Consider the following 26,854-nt stretch of genomic DNA (forward strand, 5'->3'; position numbering starts at 1 on the left):
CTAGTTATAGAGAGGTTTAACATCTAGTTGAGGAAATGGGACCTACACTTGAAAAGAAAAATAACAATGGCCCAGCCTATGTGGTAGGTGCCAGGGTGAAGGGGCAGATGGTAGGAGCTACAGAGTTCATGGGGGAAATCATTGAGGGCTGCTACATGGGGAAGGGCTTCCTGGAATAGGTGGGTGCTGAGGGTAGGACTCAGTCAAGTGGGGAGGAGTAAGTTAGGGGAAGGCTAAGGTCCAAGCAGGGAGTGGCATTTGCAAAGATGAGAAACTAGAAATACATAGACCTCTTTAGCTGGAACAAAGGAGCTTGAACAGTAGAAAAACGAGTGATAATAGATAAAGCTGGAGAAGTAGGATGGAGATGGCCAGCCCTCTAGAGGAGATGCATGTTCAGATTACTCAGAGTTCCCTGTTAGTTAGAGAAGTGGAAATGTTGCAGGAGAGGGAGGGCTTTGAAGGCTGCTTGCTGTGCCTTGCTCTTTAGGAGGACCTTACTTACATGGAAATGTAGTCTTCCCCCCAGGTGAGTCTTGTAGGGTTGAGTGGAGAGTCTGGAGGACCCCATGACCACACAGGGAATTAATAATGAAGGCTTCTTCTGGCAAAAGCAGGGTACCTGACCGGTAGGGTTCAAGCTTTTCTCCACCATTTATGAATGCCGTCTCTTATTGCATAATGATTCTAAAATTTCGACCAAGCATTTTAAACAAGTATAGGACACTGAGTTAATTTACCAAGCAAAGGCAGTATCTTTATTTGGGCTTTACTTAATTTGGAAATTGAGATGGTTCAGAGGGCTGAAGGAAACTATCTCTCTATTTATGAAAGGGGCATTTGTTAAAGGAATTAAGAGTGAAGTAAAATGTAAAGTCCATAAAAGAAAAAAGCATCTTTTAGCATTGGGAAACACCCATTTACTTGCATGGATGTATTTATTTATATATGCTGCTTTGTTCCAGCTTAGGTGATACATACACCACAAGATACAATCAAGTAAAAGATACAGTAAATTCAAAAGGGGAGGAAATGGATTAAAGGGAAAATAAGGGGAAGATGAAGTAAGGAGTGAGAATAGCATAGAAAAAATACATTTTTTTATTATGTATTATTAAGAGCTTATTTCCTTGCTAGGAGTGGCTCGTGAATTTAGTTCTAAGCTTTCTAGTAGCAAATGAGAAGGGCAGACAATATTTATGAGATTCTCAATCTGAAGAATGAAAACAAACCAGTTTCTCAGAAGAGATAATATTTACCCATTCCAGAGAGAAATCTGGGCGTCCTCATAGAGAAGCATTGTGAAAGGAAGTGAACAACATGCTTGAGAAAATTGTTCTCTGATGTACAGATGACAAAACATTCAAATGTATTCAGGCTCCCTCGCAACCATGTGTTTTAGGTAATTCTCTATACCTGAGAGTAATAAGAAGCAGCACAGTTCTACCTATCTGCAGGAGGATTGGTCCAGGACCCCCGTGGATAGCAAAATCAGAGGATGCTCAAGTCCCTTATATAAAATGGCGGAGTATTTGCATATAACCTACACACATTCTTCCATATACTTTAAATGATATCCAGATTGCTTATAATACATAATACAATGGAAATGCTAATGTAAATATTTGCCAGCACGCAGCAAATTCAAGCTCTGCTTTTTGTAACTTTCTGGATTTTTTCCCCAATATTTTTGATCCCCAGTTGGTTGAATCTGCAGATGTGGAACCCATGGATACAGAGGGCCAACTGTACTTCTTTTTCTTGACAATTCTAAAATCCAGATTTCCAGCTGACATTTTTTTCCTGACATTCTTTCTGACTCTTTTACAGTTTAAAGGCATTTTCGTATTTCGATTCCTCTATTTGTTTTCAGCTTCTACCTCATTCCACAGTCAAAGCAATTTGTTCCTTTTTGTCAGCGTTTGCCTTATTTCTTCTCCCTCTGGCTTACCCAGTCTCCGTCCACCTCAAACATAGGTGCAGCCTCAGTTCTCCCTGGTCCCCAAGGACCTGGTATCACCTCTGAGCCCTTCACTGACATTCTGACTTGGGATCAGGGACCCCAAGGATGTATCCTGGGCATCCATGTTTCGCTTCTGGCTTTTCCATCCTGCCTTTCCAGCGGTCAATCCGGTCCTTTAGATGCAGCAACATCCTAGGACTGGGGCTTGCCAAGATCCTCATCCAGATCCTTGCCAGTGACTCATACCCCAGATAACAACTGCCTTATCTGAGCTGTGATGACAGTCCCCTCCCCTCTCCCCCCAGTTTGCTGCCATTGGCCTCTTCCTGGCTGAAGGGCCACCTTAGCTACTGGTTGCCATAACTCAGAGAGGCAGGCACGCCCTTCAACACGTCTTCAGGCATAAATCTCTCAATAGGCCACATTGGGAGATCCAGAATTAACCCATATGGAGAACTTTATTAAATAGTGACATTAGAACAGCACAAAGCTTTTCTTATGTTTTAAATAAAATTCCTCTGTCTCCTTTTATAAATCATTTTATCATCTACAACTAAAGATTTCAACAGTCCAAGAATGAAAATTGAGCTATCGCATCTATCCTGTCCCCATTCCCCAAACTCCATCAAAACACATAAATGAAATCTTCACCCATGTTAAGTTCCTGACTTTGAAGCAACATTTTTTTTTTTTTTTTAAAGTGACTCAGCCCTTGCAGTGTTGTTTTTTTGGGAGGTCACCACTCTTTTTATTTTTTTAATTTATTTTATTGATTGATTTATTTTTGGCTGCGTTGGGTCTTCGTTGCTGCGCACGGGTTTTCTCTAGTTGCGGTGAGCGGGGGCTACTGTTTGTTGCGGTGCGCGGGCTTCTCATTGCGGTGGCTTCTCCTGTTGCGGAGCACGGGCTCTAGGCGCGCGGGCTTCAGTAGTTGTGGCACACGGCCCCAGTTGCTCCGCGGCATGTGGGGTCCTCCCGGGCCAGGGCTTGAACCCATGTCCCCTGCACTGGCAGGCGGATTCTTAACCACTGCACCACCAGGGAAGCCCGTGAAACAACAGTTTTGAACCAACCCTAACACTTAACCAGGGGTGAGTAAAGGAAACACCCGTGAATCTTTGACCACAAAGACACACTTACAGGTTTTGTCATAATAAACACATGCTGTATTATTCTCTCAAAGTGTCTGCAATTAGCTAATAAATCTAGGGAGTGTATAAAGGGCCAAAAAATTTCAGCCAAGGGCTGTGATTCAATCCAGTAAAAACACAGCTTTCCCAATCTTAACTTAAAACATCTGGAAGGGATGCATTGCAGCCAATGGAGTAAAATTTATCAGTGAGGGGGATGGGCAGGACTTGTCTGGGACTGTGGCTTCTATGAGTTAGAAATGTCTGGTTTCAAATGGTAGGAAGTCACAATGGCATGGGGTGGATTTGGGGGGTTCCTTTGGTTATTAGCAGCCCAGACTGTACAGTAATCAGTCTGTCTGAACTTCAGCAGACAGCAGATCAGCCTAGGGACTGAAGGCTGCGTGGGGGTGGGGAGGCAGAGGATCCCTCCCCGACCTGGGCAGTGGTAGCCATGGAGGAGGTAGAGACACAGCACTGGGAGATGGATGAAGGGAAATCACTAGACGGAGTGGAAAGAATTCACACGGGGTTGGGGCGACGTCAGAGGTGACAGTCTAACTGACCTCTGATGGAGACTGGCTAAGACTACCACATGCCTCAAGCATGATCCAATGTGAGGAGTTGGGTCCTGGTCTTGCCCCTGGTCCTGTACTTACCTGACCTGTGGTCCTTGACAAGTCCTTTAACTAGTCTGAACCCCAATTTTGGGAAACAGTTTAACATACTAATAGTTTAGTATTAAACTAAATTGGAGTCGAATTGCTTGAGTCAACTCACTCATGAGCACTGTGACCTTGGGCAAGTTCCATAACCTCTCTGAGTCTCTGTTTCCTCATCTGTAATAGTGGGATAAGAACAGCACCGACTGCATGAGGTTGTTCAGTTGGGAAGATTAAATGAGATAATATAGGCAGAGTCCATAGCACAGGGCCTGGAAGTCCTCAAATAATGGTAGTTTTAATCTTAAGAACCTGGGCTCTAGAGACAGAAAAAATAGATTTGGGCTTTAAATAGATTTATGTCCAAATACAAGCCCTACAACTTACTGGCCATGAGGATTTGGATAAGTTATTAAGCTTCTGAATCTCAGTTTCTTTTTCTGTAAAATGAGAACAAGAAAAACACCTCAAAGGGCTGTCTGGTGGTAAAATGAGTAATACACATGAATGCAGAGATATTTAGTTTGTAAAATCAATAGAACTTAGGTGGTAAAATTCGTATTGGATTAGAGAGTGAGGAAAAGAGTGAGATTAAGGAAAACTGACAAGGTTTTTGTTTTACAGACAGAACTAGACAGATGTGATTGGTCAATAAATAGTATTTTACAACCCTGGCCATCAGCCAACAAGTGCCCTTCATGAAAACAAGGCACCAAGAAATGTGCTCAGAACAACCTTAGTAGTAAAGCACTTAGTAGGATGTCTGACACATATTCGGTTCTCAAACAATGGGAGCTGTGACTGTTACCGCTGTTATTACTGCTACTACTGCTATTACTCTCGGGCAAAGATGGTTATCTCATATCTGCTTCTATCCCACCACCCACCACTGGCCTCTTGCTAAATCCTATTTGCTGAAAATGCCTGAAAGATGGCTAATAATATTTTCCTGCTACCTTCTGGGCAGATTTCAAAAAGAAGATATATGGGTAAGCATGTTTGAAATCTGCAAAGAACTCTATAAGTACACAGGTTGTTACTGGTAGTGACACTCCTGCACACCTCACGAGAGTGTTGGGGGAGTAAAAGAGGCAACAGATGTAAAAGAACTTTGCCATGTAATAAGGGCTGTTTAAAAGACTTAAAGTGAAATCGGACTTCCTTGGTGGCGCAGTGGATAAGAATCCGCCTGCCAGTGCAGGGGACGCCGGTTCAAGCCCTGGTCCGGGAAGATCCCACATGCCACGGAGCAACTAAGCCCGTGTGCCGCAACTACTGAGCCTGCGCTCTAGAGCCTGCGAGCCACAACTACTGAAGCCAGCGCACCTAGAGCCCGTGCTCCACAACAAGAGAAGCCACCGCAATGAGAAGCCTGCGCACCGCAACAAAGAGTAGCCCCAGCTCGCCACAACTAGAGAAAGCCCGCGTGCAGCAACGAAGACCTGACGCAGCCAAAAATCAATCAATAAATAAATTTATTTAAAAAAAAGTGAAATCCATTGTGAACCAGTCCAGGTTGTATATAAAACTTTATATATATATTTTTTGATTCTAAAAATCTAAAGTCCTTTTTCATAAAGTTCAGAGTTTATGCAGAGATTTCTCAAGAATCCTTAAAGATTGTGAATATTTGCATAGAGTTGTTATGAATCCCTCCCTTACCATAAGCATACCTAATTTTTTCCCCCCTAACTGCTCTGCCTCCTTCCCTAATAAAGTATCAATCTTTATTTACTTGGCCATTTCCTGCTGGAAGATTTTTTGTGTGTTAATACAAGACCAGTTTCCTTTATGCATTCATGGTATAGGGACTTTTTCCTTCCATATATCTAGACAGCATGTTTCTTAGTGTCTTACTTGTTGTGAAGGGTACATTCTGCTTCAAAGATGTCTGGAGCTTGAAGTAGGCTGGCCCACAGGTAGTTAACTATCTATTGCCCAATTACATCTCTCTAGTTCTCTAAGACAAAAACCTAGGAGTTTTCCTTAACCTCACTCTCCCAGTCACCCTCCAAATCCAGTATGGATTTTGTGACCTAAGTGTACCAATGAAATATTTCTGTATTAATTCACATTTTAGTATAGATTGCCATCTTTCAGAGGACTTACTGTGGTTTATAATTATATATTTATCTTTTGACTGTTTGGTCATTGTCTATCTTCCTCAGACTATAACCTCTACAAAGGCAAGGAGATTTGTTTTTACCCACCACTGTATCCACAAGGCCTAATCTAGCACATAGTAGGCACTAAATAAATACTTACTGAATAAATAAATGGCACACTTCCTGCATGGCTTCATTAACTGACATTTTAGCATATTATGTATCAGTCATTTTTTTCCCTGTAAATATAATCTTTTATTACATTAATCTTTTCTGGTCTTTTAAATTAAATTAAATTTTAAATCTTTTAAATTAATCTTTTATAGTCTTTTGAATACAATGCTATGTTCAGCATCTTGTAACATCTCCCTCTTCTTATTAAGTCTTTGGGGGCTGCCTTCCCAGGAGGTCTACTTCAACACCTCCATCTTTTTAAATGGCTTATCTTTTTAAACAATAATGTTGTAGGTGTATCATGTTCCCATGTCTAAGGTCTAGATGGGCCTGCTGTGTAAAAGGCCTTGACCCCTTTATTTGGGAAAAATGTAAAAGTATATGTTTGGGGGGGTGGGGCGCCGGGTCCCAGGTACACTAATATAGCTGATGGCAGAATGCACATTGGGTAAGCCTGGAGGCTTGCTTTTAGAAAAGGCCAGGGAGCTTGGGACACAAAACTGGCTCATTCATGCCTTCAGGACTGCCAATGTTGCCCCCATGAATTTTGAAACTATTTGATCTCTAATAAAATTTTGAAAAAAAAAAAGATAGTCACCTTTCCTAAGTAAAATGCACTCCGCACTTAAAATCAATAGACATATCTATTATTAACTATGGACATTACCCTAGATTCATATCCAGTTCTACAGAATCTGAATTTAAAATAAAAATTTACTATCACACACACATCTTTCTGGGATTCATATCTGATTTTATGTTACAGTCATACATTATACCAAATAAATATTCCAACATGCAAGAAAGACATTCTTAAGAGGTTACTGAATTTTAGATAATAAAGCTCATCCTCAAAACATGCAAGAATTTTTGTCTGGAGGGGGGCACCCAGCTCACTTAAATAAATGCTACTCTTCTCTCAGTTAGTTTCACACTCAATGAGAGTCTGGTGTGAAGAAGCACAGGACAAACAAGGTTCTGAAACCGAGGAAATTCATTTTTATTCCGTGAAACCACTTTCCTCTCCTGTTTTCAGAAGGAAAGCTCAGATAACTGTGAATTCCAAGACGTGGTTTATTTAGTAAGAAGAGCTTGCTGATCTGCTGAATACTGGCAAAGTCAGTGGCCCTCCTTGGGAGCTAAACCCTGCAGCGTTTCATTGGGTTTTGTTCTAAATTCTGCTATTGCTTTTACAATGATTCTCAACAGATTCCTAGATATAGGAGAAGGAGCTGGAGGGGTGTGGGGTGACCTGAGGATTAACTGAACATGCCCCTCTGCAATCTTTGTAGCCTATTCAAGCAATGGGATTTTTAAAACTACATTTGGACTCTTTCATAAGCCAAATAGAAAAAATAGCTTAGTTGAAATGCCTGGCCTGAATGTCTGCAAAGTCTGAGTCTAATTAAAGACTGCTGAGGCAAATGATTTTTTAAAAAGATTTTCTGCTCACTACAGAAACTACAATTGATTCTATTTATGCTTCCAGGCCTGCTAATGTGAATGGGGCACAAAATGCCATCTTTTATAGATACGGTCCTGGAAAAGAGGGTGGGGGAAGGACTAACGGGCTTTTACAAGAAACGGAGCCACAAAACTGCCCACTTGTGGTGCAGTGCAGGTCACGAACACTCTGCAGTCCTCTGCCCTGCTTTACAATGAACACATATGCACAGCCCGGCACATAAATGCACTGGACACCACGGGGAATACGACAAATGGGGCGGTCTCTTTGACTGCACAATTTAGCATTTGACCAGGAGGAAAGGCACGTGCCAAGCAAGTGATGCCAACAATTAGCGCCACTGGAGTTCAAGGCAGGGAGAGTTCAAGGTATAGGAGAGACCAGGGCAGGCTCTTCAGAGAAGAGAGGACAGGAGCATAGCCTTGAAGTTGAGACAGAACTCGAGACAGCATTCAGATGGGGCAAAGGAGGAGAGTGTGGTTTCTTCCGATCACAAATAAGGGTGGTTTCTTCCAACCACAAGTAAGGCTGATTAAGAGAAGGGCTGTTGCTGAAACGGGCCTTCCCCTCTGCTAGCCCTGGAAAGAGAGTTGGTTCAGTAAAGTCAGGTACTTTCCAGGACTACAGGAATGTGATGCAGATTTTGATTTGAGGAAAACCCTTAGGAGCTCCTCGTGGGGGTCTTGGAAGAGTAGACGGGAGGGAAGCGAGGAAGATGGGCTTTGCCTTTTGTCAAAGCTTCACCAGGGCTGGATCAGGGGCTCCATTTCTTTCACCTTCCCATGAGTGGAAGGGAGAAACCAGCACAGGACATGGTTTTCATAAATAAAATAAATATATATACACCACGGAATAGATTCATTCCTCAGTTTCGGTAATCTTAAAGCTTCCTTGATAACAGGATGTTTGTGCCAAAACTTGCAAGAAATCCTTGCAAATATAGTCACATTTGCCCAATACTTGTTTATTGTTGATCAAACATGTAGAAAGCTCTAGGCGCTGACTCACCCTCGCATTAATAGGAAGCCTTTCTCAGGCTTAAATATTTATTCTAGGGAAATGCTCCTAGACGGAGATGGCTTGGTGCCAGTGGCTGGGTTCTCCTTCTCAGAGACAGTGTGCCTGGTTCCAGGTACCGCCCTTGATTGCACAAGAAGTGGGGACAGCTGGAAGGAGGAGTTGGCATCATGGTAACCAGGCCAAGTGTTGGGATTCAAAGCTGCAGACCCATTTCAGTGTTATCCAAACCCAGCTTTCATGTAGGTTCCCATTTCACTGCCTGCAGCACTTTTGAAAAGGCAAACAAAGACCCAGGAGCCTCGCTGGACCTTTGCTTCATATTTTCACTTGAGGGCTGGCGCTACATTCACCAGTTGTGGTCAGTGGAAATTCCCCGAGGAAGCCACAATAAGAAAAGGCAAAGGAATAGTTTCTTCCTTTACAGTTTTACTGGCTTAAAGGGCTCCAATCTTCCAACCATCCAAATTTTGTCTTATTTTATCAACCGAATTCTGCAAAAACAAGAAGGAATTCTGTTCTCCGAGATAGAGTCCTGAGCAAGTGTGGAAGGGAAGACGCTCCTTTCAGCCTGTGTCAAGTTGCCAGCTTCTCATGATGATGATGGAATTTCATCCATTGAGCAGAAATTGAGATTTTTCAGAGGCAATCTCCACCTAATAGAAAATGGCAAAGAGCTCTCCTGCCCACCCATGGTGCACTCAGATCAGAGAACCCACCTGGGTTCTGGTCTTGCCTTTGCTATAACTGTGTGAACTGTGTCAAGTCATTTCACGTTTTTGGTCTTCAGGGTCCCCTTCTCTGAAATGGAACTGCTTCCTGGCCTACCCACATCATTCACTAGAGCACTATGGTCACCTTGTCATGGGCCTTAGAGACAGAGCTGAGTCTATTCTGGATCACTGCCCACTGCTGTGTAGTCTTGGACAAGTTAGCTAATCTCTCTGTCCTTAGAGTATCTGCTTCTCTAGAAGGAGTAATAATATCTACATTAAATGGTGGTGGTGAGAATTTGATGCGATGACTATGTAAAGTGATTTTCACAGGGTCTAGCACCTAAGAATTCACTAAATGATGACTTTTCTTATTTTCACCTTCCTAAGGAAATAGAGGTGGGAGAAAGCCTGGGCTCTGGAGTCATGGAACTGGGTTCCAACCCTGATCTCCCCATTAGAACTGTGTGCTCTTGTGCAGGGTATCTGAGCCTCAGTTTCTTCATCTGTAAAATGGGAATATTTCCCTCCTAGGGCTGTTGTGATTTTTAAACAGGATAATGTTAAATGGGAAAAAGGAACAATGTTTAGCCCCCAAATAAGTTATCTACAGGCATTGATTTCTTTCTGCCTTTTTCCTATGTCCCACTGATGGGAGATTAAAATGGAAAACAAGTGAGGGCACTTTGAAAAATAGCATGTTATGCAAATCTGACACATAAGTACTTCCTCCTTGAAGTAGAGAGGATTGAGGAACAGTAAAAAGACCAAAACACAGGAATCAGATTGAGGAAGCAGAGAATCCGGGGACTTGATGTATCCATGCCTTGAATAATCAGCTTCTGATAATCCAGTGGTGATTTTCCACTTCCCCAGACATTCACAGCCCAGTATTGTGGAAACAGCAGGCTCTCTGGACCCAGACTTCCCTCCTCCACCATTATGAGTGGGCAGACTAGGGGCAGTTTATCTAACTGCTTGCACCTCAGTTTCCTCACCTGTAAAATGGGGATAATAAGTCCCTCTTCAGAGAGTGGTTGTGGAAGTGCTTAACAGAGGAGCTGGTAGAAAGAAGATGCTCAGTAAATCATAGTAATTTTTCTTCTTCTTCACAGGCCTCATGACTACTTGTCCTGAGTGTTTATTTATTCATTATCCAAAGGGGAGCTGGATAAAGCACCATGATCTCTAGATTCCCTGAGAGTCTTGATTGCAAGCATGATTGTTCCATTGTCAGACTTTGTATCTGGCTATGGTTGCCCACTGACCTTACAGTAAAATAGCATTGTTTTCAAGGCTCCACATGATTTAGCCGTTGCTTGCTGCTTCCTTCATCTTCTGTCATTTTCCATCCAAGCCCTACTCTTCTTTCATTCTGTTATATACCATCTTAGGGTTCTGCTCTGACAAGAATGTTCTATCCATGCTCTTTTGATGAACAACTCTGTTTCACCTTCAGCTTATCTCTGCACAGGAGCCTGAGTTCTTTACAAATCACTTTACTCTTAATCTCAGTCATATGTTACTTCTTATATACCATGTGTCACATGGTATCACATAATTATACATATTTATTTATTGACTTGTTTTTATGTGTCCCTCCCACCAGACCATAAGCTCCACCAGGATAGGGTGTCTACCTGCTTACTTATAACCAAATGGCCAGAGTCTACCATAAAAGGTTTTCAATGAATATTAGAGGAATGAATAAATATTAGCCCCTGCATCTTGACTGGGGATTTAAAAATAAGGTCACTGTTAAGAGGTACAACTACCATGTATAAAATAAATAAGCTACAAGGATATATTGTACAGCACAGGAAATATAGCAAATAATTTATAACCTTAAATGGAGTATAATCTATAAAAATATTGAATCATTATGCTGTACAGCTGAAACTAATATTGCAGATCAACTACACCTCAATAAAAAAAGAAGGTCACCATGGGTCTAAAACTTCATGAACTATTTGAGCTTTTGAAAGCTGCTCTGCACTCCTATTTTGGATAATTAAGCCCAGTCCTACTTTATTATGAGAAAATAACCAGCCACAAAACAACGTCCATGGGAAAAAGCTGGAATAGATGCTTTAGATGGCGGGGGGGCAGGGAGGGGGGAGGAAACAAGAGCTTTCTTTTCAGTATCCAGAAGGAAAAATGAACCTACTTCTTAAAATTAGTTAACCAACTTTCAGGCCATAATTATTTCTGTCTGAGTCGAGAAAGACGAGTTGTGCTGTGCTTGTCCCTGTTTTTCTGTCCAGGCAAATGAATTAACAACTGCGATAAACATGGGTTTCAAGTATTGGAAGGATGGAAACCACTAGCATAACTCCCAGATAAAAGCTCACAAGAATGTTATCATTCGGCTAAAAGTTTGGAGTCTCAAATTATTTTTTCCCCCTTTTGGAAGACTGTTTCACTAAAATTTCTTAAACATCTTTGGGGTGATTTCCATTGGGGGTTAGGGAGAGTTTTACAAACATCTGGGCTCATGTTGAGCTTGGGTGAGTTGCTAAGGTTGAAATACTCAAGGACAACAGCAATTTATGCAGATAAAAACACTCAAATTATTTGGGTAGGAACCAACTGTTGAATGATGTGCCACATGGCTCATAAGAACCTTTGAACAGGTAAGAGTTGTCCCTGTTTAAACCCAGCCATCTGAAGAAAGGACTTCTGCAGTAGCCTCATGCCTGGGTTCCTGCCTCTGGGCCCCCCCAGTGTCCTTTCTATATATAGGGACACTGCCATCAGATTCTCTTCTTAAATATTACTTGTTAGACGTTCAAAATGTTTCAGTGATTACACTAAGTTGGAGTCAAAATTCCTTCAAGGCTCTCATCAATCTGCTTCTAACCCAATGTCTCCGCTTATTTCCCATTACTCCTGACTCCTTTATCCAAACTCTCCCACCAGACAGATAGGTATTATTATTGTCTTAAAAATATGCTTGCTCTTTTCCAGTCTTTGCGCTGAGGTCATGCCATCTCTTCTCTGGTGCTACCCACCACCCATCCTTCGTCTTTTAGGAATTCAGGTCTACCCCAGTTTCTCATGAAGGCTCCAGTCCAGAACAGTAGACCTCTGAGCTGCCACAGGATTCATGATCAGGCCCAAATCCTGCTGTTAACTGTCTATCTAAATCACTATTTGGGTGTTGTTTTACCTGGTTATTACATCTCTTGTCACTTATACTGTCAAGTATGCCACACTGACCCCAGAAGTTATTTACAGTAGGGGTCCCTCACCTGGGGATCCATAATTGGCACTGATAACTTCTCTATCTTTTCAATAATTTTCACTTTCTGGTTAAGGTGGTTTAAGTGTGTTTCTGTTCCTCGCAAACACATCTTAAAGAAGACGACTGTCATATGGACATATTTAGGATAGGAACTCCCAACTTGGGGTGGAATTATTTTTCACAGTTCTGAAAATGTAAGGTCACATATATCAAGATTGTGAAAGTACAACACCTGGGGCACTGATTAAAACGTGCAGATTTAGAAGATGCAGTTTCATAGGCTCCATCACATACTGACTGTGATAGAAGCTCCTGGGGATAGGGCCTGGGAATGGGTATTGCAAACAAGATTCCCCAGGTGACTTTTATGCATATTCAAGAAAATTTAGAGGGTGAGGAGGAAGCTGACACTAAGGTTTCTCATATGATGGTGAAGGGACATGGAAGAGGAAATAATTCATATGTCTTGAGTACTGATTATGTGCCTGGAAAAATATTAGGTATTTTCACTAGTGTTAGCTCTTGTAATCCTCAAACAAGCCTACGGCATGTGTCTTATCATTAATCCCTTATACAAATATGGAACTAAGCGAAATACCTCATCTAAGGATCTATAAATGGTAAGCTGTTGGGGCAGCCTTTCAACTCTGGGCTGCCCAGCTCCAAAGTTCCTACTTCTCACTCTGCTTTCCACTCTGCTGGGGTTCTAAGCAAACCTTGGAGGGAGGGAGAGGAAGCCTGAGGCACATCCAGGTTGGAGGTTTCCTAGGTCAGTCTGCGGGAGCTGGGCAGATCCCAAGCTCCTGATGGGTAACCCTGGATTAAGACCCCACTGACATCTTAAGAGGACAGTGGTCCTCTGAGCTCTGAATCTGCATCCTGGACCCCAAGTCTGAAGCTCCAACTGGAGAAACCACCGTCTGTCTGCCTGGTCCCCAAATCTAAAGATGGAGGCTTCAGCAACCCTGGACTTTATTACAGGAGCAGCACACACACAGGCCTTCTGGCTGAGGCTTCAAAGACTAGCATCTTCCAATATTCCAGCTGGACCAAGGGCCTAGCCTGGGGATGGATGGTAGAAGCATGGGTGAACAGGAAGCCAGGTCCTGTTCACTGACAGGAAAGGGATGATAAAAAACCAGGATGGGATGAAAAAGAGGGCTGGTGCCGGTGCAAACTCTGGGGAACATTGAAACCCTCATATTTTACAATGAGGGTGAAATATCACTCAGCCATGAAAAAGAATGAAAAAATGCCATCTGCAGCAACATGGATGGACCTAGAGATGATCACACTAAGTGAAGTAAGCCAGACAAAGACAAATATCATATGATACTGCTTAAATGTGGAATCTAAAAAAATGAACTTATTTACAAAACAGAAATAGACCCACAGACATAGAAAACAAACTTCTGGTTATCAAAGGGGAAAGCAGGGGGAGGTATAAATTAGGAGTTTGGGATTAACATATACATACTACTATATATAAAATAGATAACCAACAAGGACCTACTGTATAGCACAGGGAACTATACTCAATACCTTAAAATAACCTACAAGGGAAAAGAATCTGAGAATCTGAAAAAGAATATATGTGTGTGTGTGTGTGTGTGTGTGTATGTGTGTAACTGAATCACTTTGCTGTACACCTGAAATTAACACAACATTGTAAATCAACTATTAAAAAAAAACCACCAAAAACCCAAAAACAAATGAGCCACAAAAAAAAAAAAAAAAAAAAGGAAAAAAGAAAAAAAAGAATCTATGTTGTGACTCCAGGTAAGTTCCATTCATTAAATGAATAAAAGTTTAATATAAAAAAAAGAAACCTTCATATTTGGGGATTATAGATCTAAAGCAGTGGTTCCATTAAAATCACCTGGGAAGATCTTAAAAATCCTGTTCAGATAATCATCAATGGGCAGCCAAGATAGAAAACCACTGGTCGAAAGTGCCTCTGATGGCCAAGTGATATAGGCTGAGCCTGCAATGTTCAGAAAGCAGTCACGGTTGGGAAAGCTGAGGTCGGTCAAGTGCACAGCATCGGCTGCAGTCCTTCCAGTATGAGAACTGCCTGAAGTTTGGCTCGCTGCCAGAGCAAGTTTCCTTTCCATTTTTAATTTTCCATTGTAGGGTAAAGAATTGGCACAGGAGAATGAGAAAAGAAACACGTGTGAACGGCAGGATGGAGACGTGGAACACGACAGATATAAAGATATACAAAGAAATGTAGAAGAACACCAGCCTTAGTTGAGATGGAATTGGGGTATCTACAGCAGGTCAGGGGGCAGAAAGCGCCCGGGTATCCATTCTCAGAGGAAGCGCTCTACTCACTGAGTGGATGACGCCTTGCAGGGCCTGGAAGCCATCATTTACTGGAAACACATGATCCTTACTGTCGGCGATCCGGGCCAGCTGAGGACACAGCAAACACAAACACACACGGAGATGTGTCAGGCTTGGACGTGGAGAACTGAGGAAAGCCACTGGGTCCAGGGGCCTCCATCTCCTTTTAAAACCCATAGGAACTTGAGGGCTTGCCTGGGCTCAGGGACCTCACTGAGAAGCCCTCAGTCATAATGAGATTACCAGGGGACTCTCTGGAGCGGGTCCGGAGGGTCGGTTCCAGCTTTTACATTTGTTTTAATACTTGTCTCCTTGGGACCAGCGGTAAGATTGCCCAGCTAGATGAACATTTGGCCTGGGTTGATGTATTTATGGATTTGGGGGCAGGCCATTGGCTTATTTTTCTCCCATTCAACCACATTTCTGTTGGCAACTATATTCGAATCAAACAGACTCAAGTTTCCTTTCAAAGCAACTTTAAAAATAAATTCAAGCTTTGGTGTTGGGCGAGCCCAATGAATGGGGACCCTTATCTTTCACCCAAACTGCTCATTGAGGAAAGGAGCCTTGAGATTGGTTTGGTTGCTCCTGCTTTTTGGAGCAGAGGACTGGAGAAAGGAGAAACTGATCTGCGGAGATTTTCTACTCCCAAACTCTGTCTAGTGCTGTGATTGCCACAGTCAGTCAGTGCCAGGATTTTTACTGATTGTAAAAGTAATACACAAGCATTGGGAAATTTCAAAAAACCAGGAGTGTTAAAATAAAAAGAAAAAAGTTATTAATAATTCATCTGTCTGTCCATCCATCCATCCATCATCTTTCTATTACTGTTAATTTGATATAGTTTTTCAGACTTTTCCTATACAAATATACACATTTTATTTTAAAAAGTAGACTCATACTATTCCCATACTGTTTTGTAACCCTATTTTATTCATTTAGCAACATATCCTGAACTTTGTCAATGTTATTAGAACAAAAAGAAACTATGAAGTACATTGAAGAACAGCTATTTAGGTTGCTAACACATTTTTACAATTTGCTTATTGTGAACACTTGAACATACTTTTTTTTGCCCACTGGCCAATTATTTCCATTTTGGGGGGTATTGAAATGCATTGCACCTTTAATGAGGAAAAAAGGGATGTTTGCCATTTAAATAAGAAAATCAGATTTATCAAATTAAATTTAAAAAAAACCCAAGTTTTCCAAGTTAATTTCGATCTATTTTGACCTCCTGGCAATTTAACATGTACTAAGAAAGTCAACCAAAAAAGATGCTGCCTGGATGGTCTGCATTGAAGACCCTCAAGCACATTAGCAAATAGGTTCACATCCCTCACCCATCCAATAATTCCCTCCCTGCTTAGCATTTCTGGAAAAATCATCCATCTAATGGGTACTTATGCTGCTGATGCACCCTCTGCAGCGACTGCATGTTTTCTATCATTCACAAGCTGAGTAGGCTCCCAAACCTGAGGAAATCCATGCTCATACCTGTGTTTCATTGAAATCCTTCACACCCACACAGTAAACGATTGCACCAAGATCTCGGGATCTGTTAGCCTGGGCCAATGAAAGAAAAGACATTTAGAGAGAGAAGCAGTGGCAAATGTACTCCTTTTGGATCACCCAGCCTAACTACAGTGATCAGGTATTTATTGAGCACCTACTATATGCCAGGTACCACAAGGGAGAGGGCAATCCCTGTCCCCAAAGAGCCAATTCTCCAGTGAACATCACATTCTAATGCAATATGGTGGATGTGAGGGGAGTGATTAGTCTAATGGGAAGTGTTGAGGAAGATCCACAGAAGTAGAGTCTTGATGAGAAGCTTTGAATGACGAGGGGAGGAAAAGGATACCGTAGGCTAAGTCATATCATATTAAATATTCTGGGGAAATGATTATCTTTTCTATTCCTCTGATGGATTTTTATTGACATACGTTCTTCCTTTGTAATGGCAGCATGCTCTATCGGAAAGGATGTGACCTTTGGAATCCAACATACCTGGGTTTGACACTTGGCTTTTCTCTGTAAAGTACTTTGGAGATTAAATGAGAAAATAAATGCAGAGCTCCTCACATGAGGCGTAGAACAATGCAGATACTCATCAATGTCAGCACCTTCATGAATATGGCCTTTTTTATTCCCAAAGAAGACACTGGGTCAATGGTATGGGATTTAAGGTCCATATTTGAGTGGGTGAACCCATGACTTTATCTACAAGTAAGTATTGAGAGGGCAACCTAATGAATAATATCCAGATTTTGGCTTGATTTTAATATCTGATTTATTACAGGCTCTTCCAGGTTCTTTGTTTCAGAAGAGAAAATAAAAATTGGAAATCCTTGGTATATACAGTAGAAACTTAATAAATCATTGATAGTAAACATATAGTAGGTGCTCAATATATGCATATTGATTTGAATCGTGTCCCTTTTTCCCCTCTCTTAGTACTCAAACCCACTTGTGACTAACACTGAATTTTAGAAGGGACAGAAACGTACATCTTTTTTCCTTCATGTTAGAAATATTTCTTGCTGCTTTCAGGATAAAATAAACTTTTAGGTACAGTCTAGCCCCAGCCTTCTCTGCAATGACTTCTATGGCTTTTCTCCTCTAGTTGGGCTTTATATAGTATTATCAAAAATGGAAAAGCTCATTTTCTTTATATATCTTGAGCTTTATCTTTCTTTTTCAGACACCTTCGTCCTATTGGCATTGGCACTGCAAATATTTTTCCAAGTTTGTGTGTGCCATACCTAAAATTCTTTTCTACTAACCTCTACTTTAAACCTCTGACACCTATCATTTATTTTATATTCAGTTATTTCCTTATTAGGGTTTTTACTTTAGTTGACGGTTATTTAGCATCCAAATAAGCCATTTTGCATTCCCATTATACAGTCAGTTTCAACTGTAGAGTATAGAAATATATTATTTCCTGGATGCTCAGGGAGCCTCTGTCATATTTACTTGTGGGTTTCCCCCTTGTAAATTTTGTACAAGTTAGGGTAGGGGGTCAGTAATGCGTTTATCTACTTAATTTCCTCATGCCCTTTGCCAACAGAGGCTTCAAAAAGCTGAACAGTATTACACAGTAAAGCCCATGAAGGCAGCAACTGTGTCTTACTCACCAGTGTGTTTCTAGTGTCTAGCAAAGTGCCCATACAGGCCAAGCTCTCAGTTAGCACTGAATGAATGAATGAATGAATGCATATCAATTTCTTGCTTGCGGAGCTGAACTTAAATTAAATAGTAGTCAAGACCTTGAGATAAGTGTAATTCTCTGATTGATTCCTCCTCCAGAGGCTGGCATCTCCCTCCATCATTGCCTGTCTCTTTCCTTATTGTGTTTCTTTCTAACTTGGCCTGAATGAGCCTTTGTCACTAATGAGGCTTCAGTACATTCCTATGGTGAACTGGTTTCCTGGGGCCACATATACATATAGCTCAAATGTGAAATTTGAAAGGAAAGAATTTCCTAAATATAAATATCACTTTTCAACTCTTAGATAAACCTCTTTTTCTGAATCTCTTTATAAACTGAAAGCTTCATTTAGAGAGGATTCCTTCACTTGCTTTAAGGAGTGCTTTGTAAGGGCATAAAGAAAAGGAAAAAAGAAATACTGAAGGAGAGATTACAATTTACTTTTCCCCAATTAATGTTCAGCTTTGGTTCTTAGAGGAAGAATTTCAGTGATTACTACATTTTGACAAAATTGGCTTTCACATATTTCAAGTAATTCTTTTCCCTCCTGGTTTTAGTAGAAATGAAGGAAAAATAGTACCAATGGATTTGTTGAAAAGTTACATATGGTATTTCAACACTGCTTTCGAGAAAGGCATGGCAGATATATCTCGTCCCTTAAAACACAGAGTAATATGCAAATCTGTGGAAAAGGGAAAAATACCTACCAGGTGTGAGACACGAAGATTCACTTTAAAAATGAGTTATTGTTGTTATCTTTCACGTATGGGACACTATTTTATCCAGGGACTTTACAAAGAACACTTAACATTTTGCCCGAGTGGAAAGACCGCAGCCCATTTCAGAAGGAAGAAGCGCCGTTTCCACGTCAGACATAGGCCGGGCCGTCGCTTACCTCCCTCTCTGAATAGAAGAAGAGGTCCTCATGCAGTTCCCCATCGGTCAGAGCGATGATGACGCTGGCTGTCCTGTATCCTGCTCAAACAACACAGACCCACTCAGTTCATCCCGCTGCACCAAGGGAAACCCCCTCTCAGCCCTGGGCGTCTGTCTCTTCGCAGCTCCACCACCCAAGGTCAGTACTGTGAGAATCAACAACTTTTCTTTGGGGACCAGAAGTAGCTCTGGCACGAAGAATGTGGGACAGACTCTAAGGGGGAATATGTTTTGTTTCTGGGTTTCCAAGTCTTTCTTAAAAAAAAAAGGCCAAACCTGGTGAAATGGTCGTTGGACTGATAGCTGGGAGTAGCTACAGTGAATCAAACATGACTATTTCCTAGCAACAGTCCACATGACTCTCGCCAAGGCCCGAGGGCAAACTCGACCACCTGGGCCTTTCGGGGGTCCTTCTCACATGCTGTCCTTGACCACATATGCAACATCCCTTGAAGAGTTTGGCAAAGAGTAGCAGTCATCATGATTTATAAGCTGACTGGAAGTATTACTGAAAGTATTGGTTTTGCAGTTGGCAAAACCTATTAGAATTCTTTCAGTGATTTTGAAACTTCCAGTAACATCGATGATGGTGGCTTTATAATAACAAGTGTTGCTGTTGATATTGGGTCTGACCTATTTGTTGCAGTTTAGAGTGAAAGAGGATGTGGACACCTCTACAGGCCTGGGAGGAAAATCCCCGCTCTAATGCTGAACCTCTTTTAAGAGATTTGCTTCAGATAAAGAAATGCTACCCATGAAAGACAGGGTAGTAATAGTAATAATAACTAAAATTATAATAATAATAAATATTATTTCTCTGTGCTAAGCATGCTATTAAGTACATTTTATTCCTTTTTTTCCACTTAAATGAAGGGAAGTTTAAGCCAAACCGGTATCTTAATCTAAAATCATATCCAGTCACAGCAATGAAGAGGCTTGGAGCTCAGAGAAGGACAAGAAAATTAAATTTGACATAAAAATCCAAGACTTCACTAACCCTTCCAAGTATTTATTAACTTAATGAATTCAACATGCAAAACTGTTCATGAGCATTACAGACTGTAGTCCATAATGAGATCTTAATTACTTTTACATAACTTTTTTTTTTTTTTTGGAATCATCAGGACAGTAGAATTTGACCTCATTCGTGCCATCTTTCTATGCATTCCTCCTCTGTGACAGAGTGTGTGTTTAAGGATTAGAGGCAATATCCTGTGTCTTTTCAAACATGAAATTACTGAGGTACTTTTTCAGAAGGAAACACAGAAAAAAAGTTAAATAATTCATAATGGTAATTAGGAATATAGTCTTACCTTGACTGTTTTCATAATAAATCTGCTCACTGGCCTGAAAAACATATGAAAGAGTCATTAGACATATAGCCACTGTTTGCTACGACAAATGCCATAGTGGGCAGTGATCTCTGGTGTTGGATCCACAGTCATGGGTCAGTCTTGATTCTTTATGTAATTCACCCAGGTTTCACTCAAATATCAATGGATCATGTTCATCTGAAATTACCCTGGATCAATATCTTTCCTCTCATAGACTGGGACTTGTTTTGCTTAAGACTGAAGTCATTGCAATTCTGTCTCAACCTCTGAAGAAATATATAGAAAAGATTACCTTGGGAATAGAGGGGACTTATGTGTGGCATGATTCATGAGTGCCGGCCAAGCATTAGCTAAGAGACCCTTCATCAGTGTCAGGGAAGGAAGAAGGAATTTCATTTATTCGGCTCTTTTGGATGGAGTTACCGTGTACACACTTATGGGAAAATTGTTTTCACTCTTGCCATGGGGTGTTACTCAGTTCCTTTAATATGTCTGTCTCGTCTCATCAGCCATTCCCGTGTTGATGTTTCCACATCACAATCTTTTTTTGGAGTTTAAAACTCTTTTAAAATTACCCTTTCAAATCCTTCATGCATGTAAGTGTCTCCTCCTGGCAGAACCTTCTGGAGTTCTTCTAGGCCTTGACGGATCTGTTCCCTGAAATCCAAAGACACCCTGTTAGTCTTATTAGAGCATTTTTTTATTTGGCTGTTGATAGTCACATGCTTTAGTCTTCTTATCTTCGTGGATAGTCTATATTGCCCAAACAGTCCCCCAAAACCCTATCAGCAGGAAAGTCTTTCTAGTAAATTATCCATTTAGGGTCGGCCACAGTGTAGAATAAGTGAGATTTCAAGGATTGAGGGAAAGGACACTTCAGGAATCTCCATGTGCAGGTGAAAAATTTCCATTCCCTGAACAGGACAAAGTTTTCATTCTACGTTGGAAACGAGTCTTAAGACTTGTCTTCTTAGGCAACTTTATATCAAGATGCAAAGGGCTCATGTGGGCCAGAAAAAGGGGGGTACTAAGAACCCAGGGCAAGGCCACCACAAGGACCGCAGGCAGGAGGGGCAGGCGTCTGGAGCAAGCTGCCACCAGAAGAGTTGTGCCAGAGAAAACCATGTAGTCAGCTTTGAAAATAAAGACCCAGGCAATCTATGCTTTCTAGGACGACCAAGAGTGTTTTCTGTGGGCTGGTGCCCATGTTTTCTTACTTTGATTGCTCAAGGTGGTAGTGGGGCAGGAAGAGGAAGTGGGTTATGGTATTGGGAAAGGGTCCGATAGCAGTGGGAAACGTGAAGGTTTGGGGACCAATTAGAATCTTTGTGGACCATTCCCTCAGAGATGTAAGATGTCCACGTTCATGTTCCCGTCAATTAAATAGCTTCATACTGTGCTGAAAAGGGCAAGAAAGTGTAGTTTCTGAAAAAGAATATGAACTTCATTCCTGAATAAGCCCATAAAGGGTTTGAAATTACCCTCCTCACTCTGGGGTTTCTTTAGGGGCAGAGGGTGGAGATGCACAATTTAAATTAAGTGGGGACTACTACCAATTTTCTACATGTTATCTTCTAGGCCTACAGAGTTGTGAACTTGCCTGGCAATAGAAAGTCAATAAAAGGTGCAACACCCCAGGGACTTCCCTGGTGGTCCAGCGGTAAAAGAATCCGCCTTCCAATGCAGGGGACGCAGGTTCGATCCCTGGTTGGGGAACTAAGATCCCACATGCCGCAAGGCAACTAATCCCTTGCGCCACAACTACTGAGCTCACGCACCTCAACTAGAGAGCCCACGTGCTGCAAACTACAGAGCCCATACACTCTGGAGCCCACGTGCCACAACTAGAGAGAGAAAACCCGCATGCCACACAACTAGAGAGAATTCCACATGCCTCAACGAAGATCCTGCATGCCGCAACAAAGACCAGACACAGTGGGGTGGGAGGGGGAAGCTGGGGCGAAGTGAGAGTAGCATCAACATATATACACTACCGAATGTAAAACAGTTAGCTAGTGGGAAGCAGCCGCATAGCACAGGGAGATCAGCTCGGTGCTTTGCGATGACCTAGAGAGGTGGGATAGGGAGGGTGGAAGGGAGGCTCAAGAGGGAGGGGATATGGGGATATATGTACGCATATGGCTGGTTCACTTTGTTGTACAACAGAAACTAATGCAGTATTGTGAAGCAATTATACTCCAATAAAGATCTATTACAAAATTAAACAAAAATAAAGTGGGGAAACTTCTTTTGAGCAGGGAAAGAACCTCATGTTCACTGAGCATCCACTATATACAAGGCCCTGCACAAAGATTTCTGATTTCATCCTCACAATAACCACTCAAGGTGGGTATTATTGCCCTCATATTATAGATAAGAAAACTTGGGTTCAGAGAGGTTAGTTAAGTAGGAGGGCAGAGGCTTGAGGTCAAATCTACCTGATTCAAAAAAAAATCTGCCCGGCTTTCTCCTTTGCCAAGCAGCATAAGACAGTGGGCAGTTTTCAGTAAAACTTGAATTAATGGAGAGCAATGGCAATTTTTCACACCACCTGAGTACTTACACTGTGTCAAGCTCTGTTTGAAAAATACATGTAATTAATTTACTTATGCCTTATGATAGCTCTTTGAGGTAGATACTAATATTATCTCTTATTTCACAGATAAGGACTCTGTGACTCAGTTGAGTCACAGAGAGAGAGGCTAAGGAAGTTGCCCAAAGCCCCTCCACTACTAAGTGGCAGAGGCGGGATTTCAACCCAGATGCCCTACTCTCAGTCATTATATTAAACTGTTTCTCTCTTGAATAAATGAATGAATGAATGGATAAAATTTATTACTGGCCTATTCTGGTAATTGCTTAAAGAGGAAGTCCAATGCAGAATTAACCTTTTGTTAAAACTGATGTAATGGGGTGGTCATGGGTGAGACTTGATTGCCAGGTTGGAGGTTTTAAAAGACAAACTGAAAAGGGTTTAGCCTGAGCCTGTCCCTGGCCCAGGCTGCTGATGCTTTTTAGGTGGAATATTTAAGGCCAAGTAACTCAGACTTTGGGAAATGTACTGATTATTGTCTGCTTGTCTTATCAGTGCCCAGATATCAGACCATGTGCCCAGCTGCCCAAATCAGAAACCAGAAGCCTTCTTTGACCCCCTCTACCTTGACACTCCTCTCTCCTGCTCCCGTACGTAATCTAACATTAGATTCCATCGGTCATGCTCTAAACATACCTTGAAACTGACAATTCTTCATCTCTTCTGCCAACCTCATGGTCTGGGCGACCATCGTTTCTTACTTAGACCATTGGGAAAGTCACTGGCTGTCTTTTGACTGCCTTCTCACCCCTCCTGCATTCAATCTCCACATGGCTGCCAGAGTGTTCTTAAAATATGGATCAAAACATGGCATTCACTCCCCTGCTCAAAACCCTTCCCAGCCATTGATTACACTTGGGATAAAACCTCAAATCCTCACCATGACCTTCAAGGGCCTTCATGGGATGGATCCTCTGCCTCCCTGACAGCCTCATCTTGCACTGATCTGCTCCCACTCCCTTCACCTGAGTCCCACTGGTCTTCCTAAGCTCCTTTCTCCAGCAGATCCTTCACACCTGCAGTCACTGTTGCCTGGGGGCTGGGGAAAGTCTTTGCCCAGCTCTTCACTGGGCTAATTCTTACCCAGCCTTCAATCCCAACCCAAATATCAATTGCTCAAAGTAGCCTCATTTGACTTCCCCAATTCAAATTAGCTCCCTCAATTAGACTTCACATGGCACCCCACAATTGTTGCTTTATAGCACTTAGGACATTTTATAACTAATAACATTTGATTATGTGATTATCTGTTCACTTTAGTTTAGTTTGTTCATTTGTTTCAGTTCTAGACTTTAAACTCCATCAGGGCTGGGCCATGTCTGTTTTGATCTCCACTATATCTTCTGTGTCTGCTATAGTACCTGGAACATTACAGACATTCAACAAATATTTGCTGAAGAGGTGGGAGGAGGAAATAAGCTTCATTGGCCATGTGGACGGTGGCCAGGCAGGAGCTGACCTGGTAATGATCGACTGTAGGGCAGGTCCAGGTCCATGTGGTTATAGACCATTCTCTGTGTTGTACCTCTTTACACATGCCCTCCCCCCAATTTTAATAAATTCCATTGAAAGCCATAGTTTAATTTCAACTCTATCATTTGGTAATGAGAAAGAGCATACATCTATGCATTAGAAGGAGGGTTAAAGATGACAGCGGAGTCCCCACCTGAGGCCACCAAAGGGAGGGAGAGGGTGGCATTAGCAGTCACCTGGCAGAGGGCAACTTTGCCCTGCAGGTTGGCAGTTTCATGAGGATAACAGCAAACAAGGTGGCATGAGGGTGAGGCTGGGATATGAGAGTGAGGCTGGGACAGGAAAACTGAGGTTTATTCCTGAGCACACAGAGGTGGCACCCTGAAACCCTTCGGTACAGCTGAGGGGCATTATGGGGTTGGGGGCTAATTTCTGACAATTAGGGGGGTGGAGATTGGGCATCAAAAGTAAATGTGAACAAAGAAAGTAAATGTGGTCTTATCTTTGGTCATTTAAAAAATCTATTTATTTATTTATTTGCCTGCCTTGGGTCTTAGTTGCGGCACGCGGGATCTTCATTGTGGCCCGTGGGCTCTAGAGCGCACGGGCTTAGTTGCCCTGCGGAATGTGGGATCTTAGTTCCTCGACCAGGGATTGAACCCACATCCCCTGCATTGGAAGGTGGATTCTTAACCACTGGACCACCAGGGAAGTCCCTTATCTTTGACTAGGTCATTGACTAGTGAGGTTTAGGACATTTTGGTAACACTAAAATTGGAATATTGTGTTAAGACTAAAACTTTAAAAAGAGGACTAAAAAAAGGCACAATGGGGCTGTGGAAAAGGTTCCCTGGCTTCTCTGTATTTTTTCCCTGCCAAAAAAAGTCTGGGAACTGGGGTGTTTTCTCTAAGCCTATTTCCTTTCCTTTACAAGTATTTTCTTGAGCTTTCTATTTTTTGGTACCAGAACAAGCAAAGGCTGTTTTGGAAACTGTCCTTATCCTTGATACTTTGTGTCTGGCAAGATATGATGAGCTCACTAGTCCCAGGCAGTGGTCACACTACCCTTATACCACCCTCCTTGGTAAAAGGTCAGAGGACTTACGGCCCCACCTCCCTACTCCATGCCCCTTCTCTACGTTCCTACATCTAAGCAAACAACACAGATGGTTTCATGGAAATTGTGGGTCCATTTTAATTCTGGGACAATAGGACTATTAATAAAGAGTCTATTTTTTTTAATGCTCTCTTAGAAATGAAAGAAAATTGGGAGAAAGATCTTTTAAAGGGGGCGATATGAAGCTCTCCTCTCTGAGGACTTGGTTACTACCAAATGAAATATTATCTTCCTGGGAAATAAGAGAGTCTGGGAGTCCTATGAAAACAGGCTGCTCTTAAAGAGTCGCCTCTTTTCCTTGGTGGTTTCGTATTTCTGCCAGTGTTCCTACTTAGAAGTTAAGGGTTTTCAGGCCATATGTCTTGTGCTCCTTTTGCAACCCCTGTGACACTTAATGATGGACATAGAGTGATGTGTTGTTGAATGAATGACTCCAGTTTGGATGCATCCATCCATCCATTCATTCATTTCCACAACTATTTATTGCGCACACAACATGCAACCAGCACTACGCTGGTTTGTATGGGTAGGGAGCGGGGAGAATCAGTTACAGTGTCTGTAGGGCTTTCTCTTGCCCTGGGAATTTTTGTAAACTTCTTGAAGATTACTTTTTGGGATTCCAGTTGTATTGTGACATTTTAATATTTGCTGATGAAAACATTAAAGGATAAATGCACATAAGCATGTCAAGAAGCACTTCAGCAAATTTTTACCCCAAGTATCCCAGTGATGCTTCTACTGCAAAATCCTCCTTGGGGTTAGGCAATATCTACCACATTTTCAGTCTATAAAAACAACCTCCACCACCCCCCAAAACCCAGCATCAGCCCTGCATTGTCCACTTGCCTCCTAGTACAACAGCTTCTGTGGAATCGACTTTTCTCAAATGTCCTGGAGTTTTTGGCTTCGGAGCCTCAACTATACAGTCAACACACATCACTATTAACCACTAATGCTACACTCACAATATTTCCAGATGTCTCAGGGCTCCAGGGTTGACTACAAAAAAACATGAAGTAAACAGAACAGAATAGCAAAGATTAATTAAAGACATTTTTGCTGTTACTTTGGAGTCTTGAAGTCCCACAACCAACTCTGATCATTTGTTTATAACGTATAGAAATCATGTCCTCTTTGCGATTTTTACCAAAGAATAGGCCAATATGATTAATGACATCAGGATGCATGTTGAACCAAAGATTCTTTGCTATATATTTTTTTTTTTAATTTTTTTTATTTATTTATATTTATTTTTTGGCTGTGTTGGGTCTTCGTTTCTGTGCAAGGGCTTTCTCTAGTTGCGGCAAGCGGGGGCCGCTCTTCATCGCGGTGCGCGGGCCTCTCACTGTCGTGGCCTCTCTTGTTGTG

General features: G+C 41.8%; 1 protein-coding gene across 1 annotated transcript in view; it reads right to left on the minus strand.

The window, feature by feature from the left end:
• ANTXR1 (ANTXR cell adhesion molecule 1) overlaps positions 1-26,854 on the minus strand; it is a 241,307-nt gene that overhangs the window by 163,213 nt on the left and 51,240 nt on the right. The window contains exons 4-8 of the mRNA XM_036873557.1: positions 20,879-20,960; positions 20,283-20,316; positions 18,929-19,008; positions 16,317-16,385; positions 14,808-14,888 (exon numbers count right to left, since the gene is read on the minus strand). Coding sequence (XP_036729452.1) covers positions 14,808-14,888; positions 16,317-16,385; positions 18,929-19,008; positions 20,283-20,316; positions 20,879-20,960 — 346 coding nt within the window. The remainder of the gene's footprint in view (positions 1-14,807; positions 14,889-16,316; positions 16,386-18,928; positions 19,009-20,282; positions 20,317-20,878; positions 20,961-26,854) is intronic.

This window comes from Balaenoptera musculus, chromosome 13, assembly GCF_009873245.2.
Source record: "Balaenoptera musculus isolate JJ_BM4_2016_0621 chromosome 13, mBalMus1.pri.v3, whole genome shotgun sequence".
Lineage (NCBI taxonomy): Eukaryota > Metazoa > Chordata > Mammalia > Artiodactyla > Balaenopteridae > Balaenoptera > Balaenoptera musculus.